Below are 21,009 nucleotides of genomic sequence, written 5' to 3'. Positions count from 1 at the left end.
GAGGATGAAGGGCATCTGCTGGTGTAAAAGTTCAGTGAATTTGTCAGTTCAGTCTAAATCCATGTAGCATTCCTACTCTAATTTTCTGGACTTCTCTTCTTTGTTAATCGATACCCTAACTTTCACGGAGTCCTAGTAAGGCTCTGAATCAGCCACATTACAATTCAGCAACAAACAATATCAGACACTCTGTGCAAGTTTTTGTTTGTTAGTTCTTTTCTGACAGAAGCTCTGCAACTATAAGATAGAAAAGATTTTAAGAGTTAGTCATAGATGTTCCTTGGCTATGAAAATCTTGGCTTGAATAGCTCATTCATTGCAGGTAACCTCAGATAATAATTTCAGCAATACTTTTTTGTTCACTGCAAGCCATAAATTACCAATGATCCATGATGCACTGGAAGAATTATTCAACCAGGTTAGACAACGAATACCAAATGTATATCCTTTAGTAAATAAACCTGCAACCAGTTTTAGTGCCAAATACTTCATACAATAAGATTTAAAAAAAGAAAGCAGAAATAATCTAATAATCTTGATTATTTCAAGCAAGAAAGGTTTTAATATAAGTATTATGTGTGCATGTGACTGGTGAAAGGACTGGGGGAAGAAATATCAAGGGCTATTTCTTAAGCTGTCACACCCAAGGACATACTGCTATGGCCCTTGCCAGGAGATCATGTGTCTCCTGACCTCAGACCCTGAACACTGATCATTGCTAGGCCTGACTGCTTCTTGAGCCCAAGTCCAAATATTGACAGGAAGATAGTCCCAGTTCATCTCTGCCCTGAAAATTTGTACATGTGCATATAATTGGCAAAGCATAATTAATACGTAGAACACAAATGTAAAACAGTCTGGAGAATGCAGTTCTTTCCAGAAAGGAAGGTATACAGAAGTAGTTAGAAATAATTCATACAAATAAGCTGTATCTGGGGCTTTGCCTAAAATCTTGACTCTTGTAGCATGCCACCCCATCATTAAATAGCATGATTTCTCCTTAATCCCTGGAGGCTGTTATGTTTTTAAAAGCCCTTCTCTTTTGTTAGATTTCATCTTAGTGGGTTTTAGCAGAAATAAGTCACAAACTAAATACTTTGTGGGAGTTATTAGAACAATTGCCACCCACATTATGGAGAACTGCACTAGATACACACTTTATATGCATTTAAACTCATTTTGTACTTATACCAAATCTGCAAGGAAAAATGTGTGCCTACAGTTTCTGCAACTTGGCCAAGGTCATCTAGCTAGTGGAAAGACAGGACAGGATTTCCATACAGACAACTCAGCCACACTGAAGAAAAGCCCATGGGAGGATCTGCAAGTTAGATATGTTTGTTTGCACTAAGCACTCCAGCTATTCAGGAGGGAGAAGAGGAAGTAGCTTCCAATAACATGTTTGCTAGAATGGTTTGAGCAGTTTCCTAAGATCTAGTCAAGGCACTTAAATCTCTTTGCAGCAATGCTAAATTCTAGTACAGAGCATAGAGCCTAACCAGTACAAATCTGGTACACATATACAAAGCCATGGTAATATCACATGGGGACATTTATTGTAGCTCAGTGGTTGAGCTGTTGCCTTGCATGAATGAGACACTGGGTTCGATCCTCACCACCATGTAAAAATAAATAAATAAAATAAAGATATTGTGTTCATCCACATCTAAAAAAATATTTAAAAAAAACAGGCAAGTTGTGGCAGCAAATAGGCTCTATAATGGCAGAGACTTTAGAGAACTTGGTCATTCTTGGTACTATTACTATTATCATTAAATTACTCTGTCCTTCCTTTTTTGTTTCTGAAGAATTTCAGACATTTTCCCAAGAATTAATCAATTAAAAAAACAAAGACCTTCAAGGATATCTAATACTATACAGATTTTGGTAACTAAATTTTACTTCACAAGGGAATCTTGGCCACAGTCACTAATAAAGTAGTAATTGCGTGATTTGAAATGTAGTGAGCAAGTTGGACAGTTCATTACTCCATTGAAGGTCTTATTGTCCTGAACAAAGTGTTCAGGTTGTTCATTTCAAGACTTCCTTTGTTTTATCTGCAAGTTCATGGAAAAGTCCACATGAGTTAAGTCGTCGGGTAACTACAAGAAATCTAATAGTGAAGTAGTGTGGTACAGTTAGGGAAGCAAATGGATTTGAAATCCTCAGTCCTGTGCTTCAAATCTCACTCCATTTCTTACTGTAAGATCTTAGTGTTTCCAGGGGCTTCAAATTTCCTATCTTTAAAATGGGTGATGCTCTTGACAGCAGTTAAAGAGTCTATACATCAAAATTCGATTAACCCATACTCCAGTTTTGGCCCAAACCACATTCATGTGCATCATTTAAATTCATAGAACTAAAAGAACAATGAGGGATTATAACATGAAGTTATTTTTACTTAACTTGGCTCAGTATGTAAAGAAATCCTTTGGGCTCCATCTCACACTTTCACATAATTATTGTTCTATCTCTGGTGAAATTTAAGACAGCTTGAGCAGAAGTGTGAAGGAGGCTGTGGCAGGTTGGGTTCCAGGGAAGCAGACTCAGAAACAGAGATTAGCACCCAGGAGGGAAGGCTTGACAAACACCCCTGTGAAAGGCAGGGAAAGGAAGCAGGACCAGATGGAGGGAGAAGTCAGTCAAGATAAGATCTCAAGGAAGCTTCAACTGAGCCATCAGGAAGATGACATGGCCCCTTGGGGCTAATCTGAGCTGGAGTAAACTTCCCAGGCCTACCTACCCCCACATCCATCAGTCATCCAGAAAGGGTGTTCTGGGAAGAGTACAAAACCTGATGAAATGCTCTGTTTAGCCTGAGCAATGTCCAAGGGAGCAATAGAAGAAGGTTTTCGAGCAGTGGCACTTTAGCATATCTGGGCAGGCCAAACATACAGGCAAAGTCTGCTGTGCTTGATGCTACCCTAAATTTGGGATTTCCCTTGGGATCTCTTCATCCAAATGTCTCATGCTCAAAATTCTTCCATTTCTCCTTTGTTCATATTTCGTTGTCTTTTGCCCTTTATTGGTGACTGTTGTAACTGAATAAACCACACAGTGCCGACTCCCATCACTCCCATCAAGAAGGGAAACTGTTCCCTTCTTGAAAATCTCGGTAACAAGTATGTATATTTTGGTGATGGCATCAAAGAAATATGGGTCAGCGTGGGCATTGTAAGCAGAAGGGAGGACAACAGAGCTAAGATTCAGAATGACAGAGAATTCATGGTCCCTTTAAATGATACTACTTTATGAGTACACAGAGTTAACTATTGGGATCACTGGTCCTTTTTAGAGGTAGTGTAACTTTACAACATGAAAAATTTGAAGAAGCATGTGCCCTACCAGCTCTTGCAGACACATTCATAGACACTTCAAAGGAATCTATTATGTTTTAAATCTGACTTGAAGTCACATGATAGATGAGCATACAAGATATGTCAGTAATGCTCAAAGCCACATCACTCCTGGTCATGTGAGAAGATAACTCTCTCTTTGGAAGGTCTCGGGGAAGAGCAGACTTGAGATGCTTACTCTACAGAAGCACAGAAAAGAGCTTAGTTCTATCATAAGTGATGGCAGTGGAAAAGAAAGTTGCATGGAGTGAACTAAGGTGACGACTCTATATTACACACTGTGCTGGTAGCCAAAAATGAATGCTCACACCAACACTATAGGAGGTGTTTTTATTATATATTTTTAAAGATATAAAACCAAACACTAAAGAGGCAAAGTTATACATCTGGGTAACACAGTTGGTAAGTGAACAAGTAAGTTCACATGAGAACTCCAAGGCCATTGCTATTTCCACTATGTTGTATGCCATGGTGAATCTTGAATAACTTTTTCATGACAATGGTAAAAGTTGCTAGAACTTGGAGGGCTAATGTTATAAACTACTTGTTAATTCTCTTGATAATTCGTTGTTCTACAGATAATCTTTTCATAGCTTTTGCACTATACCTGATTATTTAAATTTGTGTTCATGCCACAAATGATTTTTATGTATAAAGTGTTTATTCATGCGTCCACAAAACATATTGTTTATTTTTGGTTAAAAAGTTATGTCATTTCACAATTTACTTGCCCACACTTCCGTCACCATCCTGTATAACATATTTGTGTGTTTTTGTTTTTTATTGTTTTTGTCTTACTTGTTAAAAGGTTAACATTTGTATAAACTTTTTATTTAGGTCTTTTTCTCTTCCTTGTGTGCTTGTTGCTTACATTTCAGGTTATATTGGCTTTTCAAAATACACTTGATTCATACTAATTCTTTCATTAGTGATAAGTTGTTTCAAAAACATGTCCTTTGAAATTTTGATTTTCTCACTCTATTAAAAAAATAGTTGAGATTAATAAATTTGTGTTTTTTCTCCCAGGTGACTTGATTTCCCTGAAGTTAAGTAGTACTGGTGATGTATTGAATTTCTTGGTAGAGCTTGATTGTTTGTTATGTAATAAAAATATAATTAAATACTTTTATCTGACTTATTTTGATAAACTCCTTTTAAAATACTATTTTGGTCCTTTTTTAGAGGTAGCATAATATTTATATAAATTTTTAAGAAAATAATCATTTTGCTAATTTTGTTATACTTTATTAAATTTCTTTTACTGAATTAATGAAATTTTAAAATTTTTATAACAAGGAGCTAATTAATAAGAAAAATAATAGCTTGTAAAAGAATAGATAACAATACTTCAATTTGAGTCCCAAGGATTACTTTCCAATTATATAATTAAAAGCCATCAGTTGAAAATATCAATAATTAGGCTATTATAAATTATTGGAAAGGCTTTATTATATAAACATCCTTAATAAAACAATGTTTCATTATTATATTCAGGTGTATGATATGATCAAAGAAAGTGTATATTGGAATCTATTCTTAGGCAACTATTTAAAAGTCTAAACATTTTGAAATTAACAACCCATTGTTATCTGTTAAGCAGTGTTTTATAAATGTATTAAAGATGTTGGAAATAAAAAAAATTATCTAATTGTCCTAAAAACTCATTCTCTAATTTTTTAAGATCATATCTGTATATATTTTTTTTTTTAATTCAGAGAAAGAAGTGTCTGAGTCAGTGTGAAATTGTGTTCTACTTCATCCAAAATATACCACACTTAACACTTAATATTTTCCTGGGTGTTCTCATAATTCCTATGCTTTTGAATACTTAATGTTTAATAGCTAGTACATAAAAGGCTTGCAAAGGTTGAAGATATATTCAATATTCTAAGAAACAATTCTGCTTTATATAATTTTATTGTAAGGGATTCTGTGATCATTTTTATTGACATAAAGTATTTTATGAATATGCCTACTTGCTAATATAGTTTTCATTTCCCTGTTATGGGGAAAGGTATTTGAATTAAAAAGGAGTTTTGTTTCCACTTGCTACCAGTCCTGTTCATCTGTCATTTTTCAACCATAATGGGTTTCAATAAATGCATCATTGAAGACTTGACATATATAACTTCACTAATCCTTAGATATATTAATATCTCATTTCACCTAGGAGAAAACTGAGGCTTAGCAACATAAAATAAGACCACATAGGTACAAAAACACAGTTCTTCTTGACTCTATAGCTCCTCCTTTCCATGATCATGCATGTGACTTCCCAAACATGTCTAGTTTCAGGTTGTAATAACTAGTGTGAAGCATTTTGACTTTATATAATAAAGTCAATGAAGCTGAGTGCGTGAATATTCCTACTATCTATTCAATACAAATCTTCTTGAATTTTACAAGAAAACAGGACACAAATCAGCCCAATAAACAAAAACTCAACTTCCTAGAAAACTAAGAAGTATGAAACAGAATTTAAAGTCCCAACAGACTAATAAACTAACTAAACTTATAAACTTAGACTAATAAGCTAACTCAACTAAACTCCCACATTTTTGACAAAAGGAACAAGCCAGAGAGCTAAATTATATTACCCAACATCAAAGGGAGAGCTGAGCTATGCAACCGAACTTTTTATACACCAATTCTGAATATTTTCACATAGTTGCTGACATATATTGAACGCTTGGGGGTGTGCCAGGTATTGTGCTGTGCTGTTATTATGGAGGTATTATTGTTATTCCCTATTTAAAGACAAGAAAACTAAATCATAAACGTTCTCAACACCCAAGGTTAGTGTGAGCTGGAGCAGTGATTTAAATCAAGTTCTAGGCATGTTTGATCCCAGAATTAAAGAGACCTGTCATGTTTGAATGATATACCTTCCCATCTAATAGGCGATGGTCCTATAGACACTGCCACCCTCTGTCCAATATGGTTGACTTCAATTGCAAAGCAATTCACTTCCTTGTTCCCCTTATCTCAGAAATAATAGTGAAGCATGCCATTTTCCAACTAATGAGGGCTGATATTGAAACTATTTTTCAATAGAAACAGCTGGGGGCCAACCAATCAAAACAGACACTCCTCCAAATAGAACAGAGATTGGCTATAGACCACAGAATGCTGCTCTCCATTTATACTTGACAAATAAATACTCTGAAACCAATTAAACTATGTAGTTAAGGACTAGAAGAGAAAATACTATTCCCCTCAGAATCCAGATATCTGAATTTCCACATTTATTGAGCAAGAGAAAGACAGAAAAATAAGGGGAATGGATGCTAATACAGACCACAATGACTGAGCTGCTTTGAGATTATTTTAACTCCCACAAACAGAAAGGGTGCAGGTAATAAAAAACAACATGATCTAGCTGAAGAGGATGTATGCTTCTTAATTATTACCAGATTACAAAATTAAGAATGGAACCTATTGAAAAAAGCTACTGCAAAACAGGTGGTAGACTATAACATCTGCTTTGCATAGCCACAAAAATATTCTTCCTTTTGGTTGCTACCATGCCCACTGTGCAAGGTGCACTTACATGCCATGGTTGGTGGTATCATAGAATGAACCAACATCTTGTCATTTAAAATTATAGATTTGGGAGGGGGTGGAGGTCCTGAGTTTGATCACCAGCACTGAAAAAAAAAATAAGTGAATGAATAAGATAATAGATTTTTGGGGGGGAGGAGGTACTGGGAATTGAACTCGGGCACTCAACTACTAAGCCACATCCCCAGCCCTATTTTGGATTTTATTTAGAGACAGGCTCTCACTGAGTTGCTTAGCATCTCGCTGTTGTTAAGGCTGGCTTTGAACTCGTGATCATCTGCCTCAGCCTCCTGAGCCGCTGGGATTACAAGATTACAGATTTTTGGAACAGAAATTTAGTTCCCTGATTTTAAAAAAATGTTTTGGTTTTCTACCCTCTGCTCAACAGTCATTCTCAGGGTCCTTTGGTACTCCCAATTCTTGAGCTGATTTTCCACAATAACCAAACCTATGTGTGCTCTGCAGATTAGAGAGGAATTATACTGTATTACAAAGGAGTTTGTTTTCTTTCTGTTCAAGGAAGCTGTTCAATGGTCCCATTCATAAGACAAGAACGTGCTGCTGTTCTGTTATCATGTGGCACCTCACTTTCCTTAGCTCTTCCTTATCAAAAATAAAAAAAATAAAAATAATAGGGAAAATGAAAAACTGTCAGACTTGTATTGGTAATTATTGTGCACAGTTATGTGGAGTTTTGGAAGCTAACTACCTTTAAATAAAAAACCCCTATACGTAACTCTGATCTTAATACTCAAGAAGTTGACTTCCATGTTAAAAAGGTGACACTTTGACACCCTGTGTTTCTGGATTCGTCCTGTATGGAAAATACATCATGTTCATGTTATTTATGTGATGCTTCTCAGCATCAGATACTATGCCAACCTCGCTCCATGCCTTTTATTCTTCCAGTCACCGTGTGTTCAACATCATAGATCCCATTTATGGAAAAGGGAACTGATAATATTGAAGTGTAAGTCAATGCCAAAGTGAATTGTCTGGTCAGTTTTAGGGGCAAGTTTCCAAAGTAAATGTGCGTGAACTCAAGCGTGAGCTCTTCCTAACCACCCCTCTCCACTGCCTCCGGTAGCGGGTAGGGGCTATTATTTCTAGGACATACTATTCATTCCCAAATAGGATCACACAATGGGGACCTCTAAATGACACATGCTGCATTTTTATGTAGGCTATGACAGTGAATAATAACTGTCTCTTTTGATTTTGCTGATGGAAACGAAAGAAACATCTCTCTCTGCTTTTTACATGTGAAGAATTCGTTTTGACTAACTAACTGTCAACATTTCTGACTTTATGTCTACCCATGCTTTGTAGACTTTTCATGATGGTGACACTTTTTTTTTACAAGGTGAATTTGTAAAGACACCTCTTTACGTGCCTTTCTGCAAACTGGCTCAGAGTTTTCAGGTTGTTCGTAACACATAAAAAGTAAGTTCTTCGCATTACTTCAGTAGCTCACTCTGCTCATCTTGTAGGTGTAGACACATCCTGATTCCTTCTAAAGCTTTCAAATCACACAAACGTGTGACCATCACATAAGCACAAAACCAAAAATTCTTTAAGATACATAATATGCAAAACTTCTTTAAGATACATAATATGAGTCATTTTTATAAAATATGTTTTGTCCCTTCTTGTAAAGTACACATTGGGGTGTTTAAATGATTCCACATAATTCAGAATTCCACAGCTCTCAGAGGTTTTTTTAAAGTCACTTCACCCAAAGTGACTAGTGGAGGTGGCTGGTCTTCTAGAAGGGATTGGGCACTTTGCTCAGCAGGGCATGAGGTGAAACAATTGATAGATACATTCCTCACCTCCAGGCCACCCAGAGTGTGGATATGAAATAAGCCCATAGAAAATTAGAATACGTAGGTGCTAAAAAAAATTCTGAAGTGATATTAACTGCATGGGGGGAGGGCTTGAGAAAATTGGCAGGTGAGGTTGAAATGATTTTTCAAGGGGTATGTTTGACCTATATCTAAAATGAGCATGTCCCCAGGTAAAGGAGAATTTCAGATGATATTTCTTGAGTGAATGTACAGCACTCGAGATGGCTGCGAGACAAACTAAAAGCTTTCTGTGTATGTTCATTGTAAATATAAGTCTTGTCTAGAGAATGTAACGAAGATAGAGGCAGGACAGATAAGGCATGCCAGGGAGTAGTTTGCATTCAGATGTGTCACACAAGGTGTTAAAATTCTATCTTGCAAGTGATGGCAATGGGATATTCTGAAAGCAAGACATCACATGCATCCAGTTTTCATAGATTTTCCTCTGTCCCAGGATGCAGGAAGGGCTAAAGAGGGAAAAGACTAAGGTAAAGTCAGGAAACAGAGAAATCATACTTGAGAGGCCTAGGCAAGTGCTGAATCCTTGGTGGATTATTTAAACCGACGTGTAAGTGTTTGGTGGAAGCATAGCTCAGGGGCTGCCTGGGCCACATGTGGAATATGTGGCTTCTAGGACGGATTTTGTTGATGCAGTTTAACTCCACTGAAAAACTCTCTTATTTAGCCCCCAGACTTACCTAGCCCCAGTAAATATTTGCTGAATGAAAATAATAGCAAACTAATAAAGGCCCATGTATTCAATGTAGGCATTTTAACCACCTCTGAGCCAGCAGTGTTATATTTGATTTGAAGAAGACGGACCCAATATGGAGGTTTTTCATATCCCTGAAATCATAAGAGTCCTCCAAAGATACACTGAAATTTTCACTATGTTTAGACTTTGTACCAAAAGAGTAAACAAGTGGTATTATCATTGGGTGTGCATGTTAAAAAGACATCTGGTTTGAGATATATCATTAAAAATTCTGTGTCCTTAACTTTCAACACAACTCAAGAAAATAAAGCCCCAATAATATCTCCCAAAGCACTCATTCTTTATTTGTACCACAGTGAGTATAAATCCAGAAGCCAGGGTTCTACGGCTCTAATAGATTCTGACGTAAGTGCATCTTCAGCAGGATGTACAGTATACTTGGGGCAACCTCTCAAGTATGAAACAAATGATTACTAAAAATAGCTCAAGTCAAGTTGTCTCATAGTTTCATCTCTCTGTGGGTGAAGACATATTTTGCTTCCACCTGAAACCTTCAAATCGAGCATGAGGGCATTAAACATTCAGAAAAAAAAATGGAATTTCTATAAAAAACTAGAATGAATGAAAAAGGGCTTTAAAAGCCAAGTATTTTTTGAGGTTTTCCCAGTGTTTCCTTCACTAGTCATAAAGAATAACTAATATTGCACCCACGGAGAGAAATTATAGTTCCATCTTCATATATCTTTAAACACTGACTAAGAATTTGTCCCAAAGGCCAGTCTTAATCAATTTATTAAGAGGCAGGAAAACTGCTAAATGTCCATGGAGACCTGCCTGGGGTTAGTTCCTGACTGTGCCATTTGCAGTATTTGTGGCTATGGACCAATCACTTAATGTCCCTGGGGCTGAGTTTTAAAATCTGAAAAATTAAGAGACCATACTTTACATGGTTATTTTAATGACTAAATGCAAATGTGTATCAAAGCATTTTGGATACATACTTTTGGATACATAGGTGCTTGATAATTGTCAGGTGCCATTATTATTCAAGATTAATTTTCCATTCTGGTGCATAATAGAGATCCAAGAGTTTGCATGTGTAATTACAAAATACAGTTCCTAATGTTTCAATTACTTTTACTTGGCATACATTTGAAAACTTTATTTGAAATTAGTTCTGATTTTGTCAATTTGATGTCACTTTGCATCACATTTTAAAAGCAAAGATCAACCTATAAGGTAGATGCATCATCCACCTTCCCAACAGGTAGGAATCTATCTCTCTCTCATTATCCTGGACATGCTGCTAGTTAAATAAAAAGAATGGCAGGTGATTGTATGTGTTCTGTGACATGAGGGCATCAGGCAAAAAATAAATTACAAAATCCATGTGTTCTTTACTTGGCAGAGTCTCATTTTTCTCTGAATTCTCAATAGAACCTAACAATACTATACACAGTAGATGAGGGGTAGGTAAATGCACTGGATGAACAGAAATATCTATGGACATGGTGGAGTAGAACTCGGGTTTGATTTGGCTAGCATTGCATTTGTTCTATGAAGCCTCTGGACTCAGCCTGGGGCCTGGAACAGAGGAGCAGGACCTTCATAAATTCTTTTAAATGAAAGGTACTCCTTGGCTAAGGGATCTAGTCTCCATACAGTAATGTCTTAACTCTTGGCAAAACCAACCAAGAATAAAAAGGACATTAATTTACATAAAATATTCCCAATGTAATAGGAGTCACCGATTACCACTCTCTTTCATAGTTCATTTTCCAGCAGAGGTTCTACAAATAAGTGATACTTACTAGTTAACTGAAATGTCAAAATTTTATTTCCTGATTCAATCTCTGTCAAATACATCAGTGGTGAAAATGGCCAAGAAGGTTAGGGAAAGGGGTTCTGGAACATTCCATGAGACTAATCCAGAATATCCAGAATTGAACTTGAACAGACACATTTTCATGTGTCCCACAGAAAAGTATAGGTGATGAGCTCTGAGCAATTCTGAAGGAGAAAAGTACCATGAGGATTCTTAAAGAAAACTGACATTCAAACACAATAGTGCATGTTAAGAGCAGATTATGAGGGAGAAGACTATTCTGACTGGATAACTACATTGTCATTATCTACATCCTAAACAACATCATTTTCACAAACATAAAACAATACGCGCTCTGTATATGTGAGTATATGTTAAGGATACTTGTGAGAACACAAAATTTAGTTGAGAAATAGGAAAGAACATGAGGCTTTCACTAAACCCCTCACACACAAAAAAAAATCAAATGGCCCTTACACAACACAAGTTGTTTGCATGGTCGGTCGGAGAATATGAAAATCCTATTACCTCTTCCATTCCTCCTTCCTCTTTTACATTAACAATACAAGTACTGGCTGTATCCCAATGAACTGAGTACATAAACACAATGTGGTTCTCTTTTAAAATAAGCCTTTACTGAACATATCAACAAGGTACTGTATAGCGTGGAGTGAAGTTTGTAGTTAACAGAGTGTGTGACACGGTAGGTCTCAAGAGGATGTGGGATGCAGAATCTTCCAGCTCCTTGAAGTCCCTGGTCAGAGAGAACACGCTTCACACAAACCAGAAGCAAATCGACAAATGATTCAAACAATAACAAGTCATCAGATTGATTTCAGTGGATAGATCAGTCCTATAGGGGACAAGCAGTGCTGGTGACTCACCGTGCCTCAACTGATTACAAGTCTTACATCCTATGGACACCTTCACAAATGCCCTCAGGTCTATGTGTATGCACGCACATGCGTACTTCAAACTGATTAAAAAATGCCTGTCACAATGGCCTTGCTTTGTGCTCTTTGGGTGGGTGTGCAGTGAGAAAAAAGAAATATAGCAAAAGATGTGTTATAACAGCATCATCATCTGTGTAAAACACATTTTCCCCACAGCCAGTGAAAAGCATCCCCCATTGCCAGCAATTGTCTTTCAACCTTGCAGAAGGAACCAAAGAAGGATGTGAGCTACAGCTTCCTAACTTTAGTGTTTTGACATAAATAAAAGAGCATCAGGCAATATTTGACAAGATCAAGAACCGGAAGCTGTTTTGTGTATGTATCTTTCCCCTGTTGGGTACTCTTTTCTGCTTTGTTGTCCTGTGAATCTGAAAAGGTAAGTTATGAGCATGGGTACTAATGTCATGTTCTAAAGTAAAGTGTAGTCTCCTTATTAGAGTTAGAGAAAAGTGCCATAAACAAAGACACCGAGTGAAATGAGCCACTTCACAGTCAAATGTTGCAATGGACACTGCAGCTGGGTTTGCTGATCAAGTGAGGCTCCTGCTCCCTGTGGACCACAAAGCTGCCCTGTGTTCTAAGTGGGAGCCTTGCTCACAACATGAAGAGAAGGAACTTCTGACATGGTGAAATGACTAAGACCATTATGATCAGCACTAGTAGGAAATGGAGCTGTGCTATGAGCTACTTCAATAAGACTTTTTACCAGATTGGTCACATCATAATTTTTGTTTGTAACTTTGGGGGAAAATATCTAATATAGTTTCAATGAACATCTGGATAATTAGAAATTGCGTCTTTTTTCCCTAGCACAAGAGATCGTTTTCCACCTTGTGCAAGGAAAATAGGGAACATCCTCGTGGTCTCTGCCTGTGAATGTCCCATGTGATGTGTGGGCAGTGCATCTGAGAGTATTTGAGTGAAGCCCAAGGTCTCTCCATGATCAAAACATCTCCTCAAACAAGCAGGTATGAGCAACTACCCAGAGTATGAATACCTGTTGATAATATTGTGTGACCATGGCTATGCCTTCTCCTTCTGAAATGTCCTCTGTACTGTGACTTATTTCTGCACTCTGACAAGGCTGGATACTATCTGAGATCATCGCAGCTGGTCAGCATCAAGCTCTCTATAAGCCAGTGGACCTGGTCTTGGCCTGCACCCTTAACCTTGACTAATCACCTCAAAATACAAAATGATGAAACCAAAAGAGGAGAAAATACGGAGCAGATATATCTACAGATCATACTCTGATGATGAAACATGCCAGTGAAAGCATAATCCATCAGTGACGGTCATTCAACAATTTTTGTAAGATGCCTGAGATTTTACAGATTTTATGATGTACTTTCCATCCTGGTGTAGGTGAGAGCCCCAGGTACGTTATTATAAATGGCAGGCTGATTTCAGTCGTAGCACTCTTGGTCATGATGTGCACAAGATCAAAATAAATCCTGTAACTAGATTTTCTCTCTTCAGTAGAGAAATTCTGTCAGATCACCCTAACCATTTCACATGACTAGATCTCCACTGTGCCACTTAAACCTGAAATAATTCTGTAAAATCCCCAAAGATATTACAAGAACCTCTCCATTCTTGTTCTTCCCGATCCAAAGCAAAGAGGTCTCAACAGCCAAAATTCCCACTGGGAGTTAAACATACAATACCAATAAATGAGAATGGTTTTGTGGATAACAGAAATAAAAGCCCTCAAAAGCCAGAGTACCATCATTTGAACAAACAGTTTTATCTACATAGCCAAGGGGAAGAGGCCAGTGGTAGGACATTATCCAGTTAAGTACAAAAAAAAAAAACCACCCCACGACAACGTCCTGATTTTAGTTGGCTTACTATTACACTGGTCACCTTCGCAGGTTGTCTTATCCCTTCATGGTATGGACCTATCTTTAAAAACACAACAGCGAAGACCCTCTAGCTAACAGACTAAAATGGAAACCAGAGTCACTTCAGAATTAATTTAAATTAATTCATAGCTAAATTCAGCTCTATTGACTGCACAGTTTCAAGTCTTGTGTCTACAACATTCTAGCTTCAGTTATATGTTCTGCTTATTCTGAGGGATGAGGGAGATTAAAACATAAAGTCAGGGTATATCGTTAAGGAAAATAAAGCTCTTACTATAAAGAAAAACTTGCATAGCGTTTTATACCTAAACTTTTACAAAGACGCATCACAGTTTTATTTTGCTTAAAAAGACAGAGAAAGCAAGATGAGTGTGACATTTACTTCATGAGTCCCTAAAATAATGGCCAGTGGTAACAGAAATATACCACGCAGTGAAATGCCTAGACACGATCTTTCAAAATAATTTTCCAAGGATGCACTTTCTTTCAGATAATGCATGTGATCTATAGCCCTTCTACATCTAAGGAGTGGTGAAGATTAGAGTAAATGGTACGTGCTTGCTGAAGATGGACGTTGCTTCAAAAACATTTAGGATTAAGTGCAGATAATCCCTCTCTTTTCTATGCCCTCTGCTTGCTGCCCTGCTCTGCCAACATTCGGGGAAGCTCTTCTTCTCTGACTTGTTCATTTTTCATCCGTGGTCTTACAGAAGATTTACCATCCCTCCACAATTCCCAATTGGAGGAACTTCCACAATCGAAAAAGAACACATGAAATTTCAAGTGCTGAATGGGATCAAAGTCGGTCTGAGATGGAAACCTGGTATTGCTTTTAAAAATACGCATTCTTTTGGCCAGCTCTGATATGTCCTTATAGAATTATTAGCAGTGAGAATTAGTATGCATTTTAAAACATGTAAGTACATAAAGATATTTTGTGCAACCAGGACTGGCATTCATAATTCTCTTTGAAATACTGAGCAGAGGGGGACAAACAAAGGTGGCATAAACAACTTAATTACAAAAATAGATGCGAAATGATTGGAAGACAAGAATTTGAGAGGGGATAAAGGTATTAATTCAAGCTATTTCAACATGATACTAATAAAGTCAGTTGATAGAGTGTCATATAACCACTGATCAGTTGCTTTTGTCTAAATAGTATCAGTAATTTTTAAATAAGAAGTTGTTTTAATATATTTTAAACACTGTTTTCTCATTGGTCTAAATATCATGTTGATATAGCCTCAGTGAAACTACCCAAATAATTCTCATTATCAAAAATAATTCCATTCAATATAATTCTTCCCATTATTTTATTAGGCTCTTCTAAAAAAGTATTCTAGAATATATCTCTGTTGAATGTGATTCAACCTGACATATGATTTGAATAGTGACACTTTTTAAGGGATTTTTTTTTTCTTGCTAGGACTGATCATACCAGTCCCTGAAGATGACTGAAATCATACTCAAGTCTCTAACTCTGTTATCACATAGGGCCAGGGAAGCATGAAGAGTGATTTTTAAGCTCCCACTCAGAAAGCCACCCCCGGGTTCTAAGGTCTTTTCAAATTGGCTCTTGATTTTCTAGATTGTGTCAGGCTGGGTTCACTTATCTCACAGGAACCGGCTTCCTTTTGATGCTTTCTAAATTTCCTGCACTGGGTCAACTCAGGGTAACTACCTCCTTTCTTATTTCATGGAATTTTTTTTCTTTTAACTTTTCTTCCAGACCAGGAGGCATAGAAATAGCATGAGAACATCTCAGCCATTTCTTGCTTTACCCATTATTCTTCTTACCCCGAGGAGTCCATATGAATACGCCCTTTCATCTGACCATCAGCTGTCGGAAAGGAATTTATCCTGACAGCTACCACAGCAAAGTGGTTAATGTGCATCATAAGGAAGAATCACTCTTTCTTCTGCCTCGGCGCTAGGTTCTCATTGTACAACCCCGTACAGTACTTCAGCAACTATTTTTTTTTAAGATTTAAAAAGCAAAGAGTTACAAAACTGTTTGTAATTAACTTGAAATAGAAAAGATAGCACTTTTTTTTAAATCCCATTATATAGTACACCGTATAAATTACAGAGTATTCAAATGCACAAATGCATCTGTGTAACATTTATCAAATGTGATCTGCGTGTCTATGTGCACACACGTGTGTGTTCTCAAGAGTTCGGCTGTTCACCTTCCTAACAACGCTGTTCCTCTGGTTGTTACGTGTGGCAGTGCTCCAGGTCTGGTACGCTGCTGTTGCAGTATCTCATGTTATTGGGGATATGGCAGTCTGTGTAATTAATGCCCCCGTTTGGGGTGTAAATGGGCTGCAGTCTGAAATCTCCTTTAAGGAGCTGATCGTTATTTAAGGAGACAATCTGAAAGCTGGTTTCCGTCATCTCCAGGATGGAGTTGTCCTTCTTGGTGCCTGCCTCACAATAGTCATCTTTCCGACGGCCCCGGTTGTATTTCCACTTCTGCGAGGTGTAGCGCCCCTTTTTGTGCATGTGCCAGCAGAAGACGCTGAGCAAGACCACGAGCACGAATATCACTGCACCCCCTATCAAACCCGCCAGCAGAAAAGGGGAGCCCATGCTGTGGGATGTCGTCTGCTCATGGCTCGAAGCGGTGTTGCTGCCATTGTTCAAATAGGAGGCAAGGGTGGTGGCCTCCGAGCAGACGGTGTCTTCTACAGCACGGTAGTTAAAAGCATCCAGTGGCACTAAGCAAATCCGATAGGTGGATCTGGGCTCCAAATTAACCAGGCTCAGGTGTTGCTTCTCCCCACTGACTATGCGCTCCTGAACGATGCCCCCCACCAGGCTGTGGCCCATCTTCACCCACGTGAGTTTGTATGCCATCACAGTAAAGAGAGACAGCCAGCTGACTTGGATGGAAGTATCATTCACAAAGTGGATGGACAGCTGGATCCGCTCAGATATAGGTGGAGTCGCTCTTTCTCTACCATCCCAGTCAGGAACGGTGGGAAGTTTCGATGTAGTAGGAGCTGGAGGTGTGTAGCTTCTGCTAGGGGTTGGAACAGAGACAGTGGGAGGCTGCATGGTTGGAGAAATAGTACTTGGGGCTGGGGTAAAGAGAGGCTGGCCAGGGGTCATGGTGGGACACGACAGAAGATTCATATTCAGCTCCCTGACAGCCATCCCCCGGACTTGTTCAGGACCTTGGCACATGAAACCCCGTACGTTGAGAGATGAAGGGATATATTTGAGCCATTCTGTGACCCATTTAATACTGCAGTCACAAAACCAAGGGTTATTCCGAGCAGTGAGCTGCTTCAAGTTGGCGAGATTATCAAAGACCCCTTGAGTCAACTTCCTCAGTTGGTTGTTGGATATGTCCAGCCGTTCCAGCTTCCGGAGGTTGGAGAAGGCCGTCAGAGGGATGTGGTTAATCTGGTTGTCCTGCAGATACAGCCTGATGAGATGCGTACCTGGCAGATCAGGAGGGGGATAGGAGAGCGAATTACGGACTATGGAAAATTCCTTGAGCTTGGTGAGATGGCTGAAGGTGCCCTCGGCAATGCCCTTGTTCGTCAAGAGATTCCCATCCACGATCAGACGCTCCAAGCTTGTGAGGTTCTGAAAGGCCATGTCTGAGATCACGGCGATTCGGTTTTCATCTACTCTCAGCTCTTGCAGGTCCACAGGAAGCCCGACAGGCACGCTGCTCAGGTGGTTCTTGGACAGAAACAACAACTTGAGGCTAACAGCCTCCCGGAAGGCCCCATCCTCCACCCCCACCGTGGAGATAGAGTTGTCATCCAGGTGCAGCTCTTCAAGCTTCAGGAGCTGGGCAAGGGCAGCACGTGAAATGGTCTGAATGTTGTTTTCCTGCAAATGAAGAACTCGGACGTTCTTGGGAAGGTTCATGGGGAATTCATCCAGTTGGTTGCCATAAAGGTAGACCGTGTGCACTGACTGTACATTGTGCAGCTCTGCAGGAAATCCAGCATTATTAATTTGGTTGTTGTGGAGGTAGAGTACGGTTACGCCCTCCGGGATCCCAAGAGGCACTGAGGTCAAGCTTCGCTCGTTACAGTAGACAAAGTTCCTGTCGCAGCGGCACACGCTAGGGCAGGCCAGGAGTTTTGACACTTGTGAGTAGAGCCCTAGGGAAACGATAAGCCAAGATTTCAGGAAAAAAGCCCCATGGCTGGGCCACTTTGTGGTCTGCAGGCCCATTTCTGAAGAACAGAAAGAAAATACAATGTGGTGGGGAAAAGAAAAAATAAAAAAATATATATATATCAGCAAAATCAAAATGACGGGACAGGTTCTATCAAAGTCCAGAATTCCAGCTACAAGAAATGTCCCGAGGGCATCGGTGAAAGAACCTTTCTGATGTCTCTGGTCTTATCAGCCTGTATGGCCCTCTTTGCTGTTGTCCTCCATGTGCAAAAGACTTCAATAGGGAGAATTTTCTACGCAGGCAGCAGGTGAGGCCACGTTATCTGCGGGGTCTACACAGCCAGAGTGGGTGGACAGAACTCCTGTCCTCTGGTGGAGGTCAGGCCAGGGCTGATGGACCTATGGACTTCTTGGTTAAGCACAATCTGTGATCTGTTGTAGGGAAGAAAAGAGAAGAGAGTCCAGTTAACAGTAGTTATATAAGAAGTACTGATATGCCCACAAACCTTTCAAAAATAGCAACTTTGGGACTAGCATATATTTTAGCTAACCAGTATTTAGTTGGAAAGATATTTAAGAAATCAATGAAATATCTTCAAAAGGAAACTCTTATTATCAATCATACTGTGAACTCTGCATCCCAATCAGTACCTTCTCTTAAATATCTATTTACATATATCAGCAAAATCAAAATCACGGGACAGGTTCTGTCAAAGTGCAACAGACACACAGTCAACACACAGGATTGGTGAATGATTATCATTTCCAAATCCTATTTATCAATCTTACTACAAGATGGAGTTGGGCACTAAGGGAAAAAATGTGAAGCCCTCTAGAGTTATAAATCTTCAAAATGCAAAATGGGGAGTAAGTCATTTTAAAAAAATTCACCCTTATTAAAAAATTCTTCCAAATGCACTGTGTTTCCAAATACATTTATCACATAATGATAACTCATAAATGATGTAGCTATAGCTTTGTATGTTTCCATCTCCTGTTAAAATGCATCTTGAAATTCTAATATGAAAGCTTACTTCTGCTTAGTGGAGAATTCTAGAGAATGCAATGAAAAGGTTAGAATAAAATGTTAATAGAGATTACTCATTATATTACCACTCGGAGATAACTGATAAGTTTATTTCTTTTGCCTAAGAATGCACATAACAACATTGGAATCATTATTTACCTTCCTGCTTCTTACCTAACAATTTGCCATGATCACATTCCATGTCATTAAAAACCCATGCATCCTTTCTATCTGACACAGATGAACTAGTGCAGGGATAATGCACAGAAGCACACATGAAGGCAGAGAAAAGACTTCTCTTTTCTTCCCCGATTCTTGCCTCTCTTCTTTTGTCTTCCTCCCAAATAGCTTCCACTTGAGTTACCAAGGAGACTGTCCAAACTCCAATCTGTGACACATTTCCACCACCACCCTCCTTTGGGACCTCCAGGTATGCATGAGCTCTGCCACTGTGATTCCTTTAAGAGTTGCCAGGCTCATGATTGAGAATAAATGATTTTCCAATATCACCTCCCTCCTGCCTGTGAGTGCTTTCCTATTTTTGAAGGACTTTCAGCAAATTATGAAATGAGAGAAGACATAGTGGAGGAAGGAAAGGCAATCCAGGGCTAGCAAGCATGCCTTCTTGCTCCAGAATGTGTTCCATTTGTTTTTAGATTACAGAGGTAAAGAAGTTAATTGAAAGGTGCCAGATTTGATTTCCCTACAAAATAAGCTAACATGACAGGACATGGGAACTGCAAGTCCTCTAATTTTCACCAAGATACAAAGATCGAAATAACTTATATCTAAAAGCACAGAGGGTCTATTTGTAACTGTTCCCTCAGCTATCTTTAGAAATATAATTAAAAAAGGAAAAAAAAAGTATTGTTAATGTTATTTCAGAGTCAAGGATACTGTGAATTTGTTCTATCATTTAAAAGATTGTAAACCGTATAAAAACGCCTTTGATGATCAGAAATGATAAATTCATTTTTGATTGCTTATTAAAAAAAGGGAGAGGCTGTTTCTTTCTGGGCAAAAGCAGAAAGATATGATGCTTTATTTAAAATGAAGTGGTACTTAGAAATGTATTTTGCCACTGAAAGAGAGCCATTCTCTCCAGAAGAAATCTCTATATGCTTAAAGAATAGTTTATACAACAGAGTTTGACGCCATCACCTCTATGCCATCTCTATCTCAGGTGTCACAGTATCCCAATGATTCCTAATGTCTTGCTCCTCAAGTATGGTGTGTGGTCCAGCAGCAGGAATCTGACCTAGGAAGCTGGTAGAAATGCAGAACCTCAGGTCAGACTGCAGTTTAGCAAGAACAGTGGGTAGGCACGTTAATATTGGAGAAATACCGCCCTAAACACAGAGATGTCTTAATTATTCATGGTTTAATTTATTACATGTTAAATAAAATTCAGGAGTATATCACACGACTTCTGTGAGCCAAGTAGAGGTAGAAGAGACACCAATCAGTTCCGTCTCAAGGAGACGGCCTCAGATTATATCTTATATATAAATTAGATCTTCTAGGTAGAGAATCACAATGACTAGCTATGCCATTTGACCTCAGTGGAAAATATTTATCTCAATGACAAGCTTGGCTGTCTGGTAGGATCTTAAACACTTATTTGTAATCAGAACAGCCTACCTTTATGAAGTAATTAGGTGAAAAGAAAGCCCAAAAACCTAGAATCTAATGTGTCTGAGTATTGTGTGTT

At 38.5% G+C, this 21,009-nt stretch overlaps 1 protein-coding gene across 3 annotated transcripts in view; it reads right to left on the bottom strand.

The window, feature by feature from the left end:
- Positions 1–11,293: 11,293 nt before the first annotated feature.
- The window catches only part of Flrt2 (fibronectin leucine rich transmembrane protein 2), an 89,100-nt gene continuing 79,384 nt past the window's right edge, over positions 11,294–21,009 (bottom strand). For all 3 annotated transcript variants that reach the window (XM_048799133.1, XM_015494566.2, XM_048799134.1), the window contains exon 2: positions 11,294–18,703. In XM_048799133.1, the coding sequence (XP_048655090.1) occupies positions 16,343–18,325 (1,983 nt within the window). In that variant the 5' untranslated portion in view covers positions 18,326–18,703 and the 3' untranslated portion in view covers positions 11,294–16,342. The remainder of the gene's footprint in view (positions 18,704–21,009) is intronic.

The sequence above is a fragment of the Marmota marmota genome, unplaced genomic scaffold (genome assembly GCF_001458135.2).
Source record: "Marmota marmota marmota unplaced genomic scaffold, marMar, whole genome shotgun sequence".
NCBI lineage: Eukaryota > Metazoa > Chordata > Mammalia > Rodentia > Sciuridae > Marmota > Marmota marmota.
The sequence above is the reverse complement of the archived record's forward strand: the minus strand, read 5'-3'. Positions and strand labels throughout refer to the sequence as shown.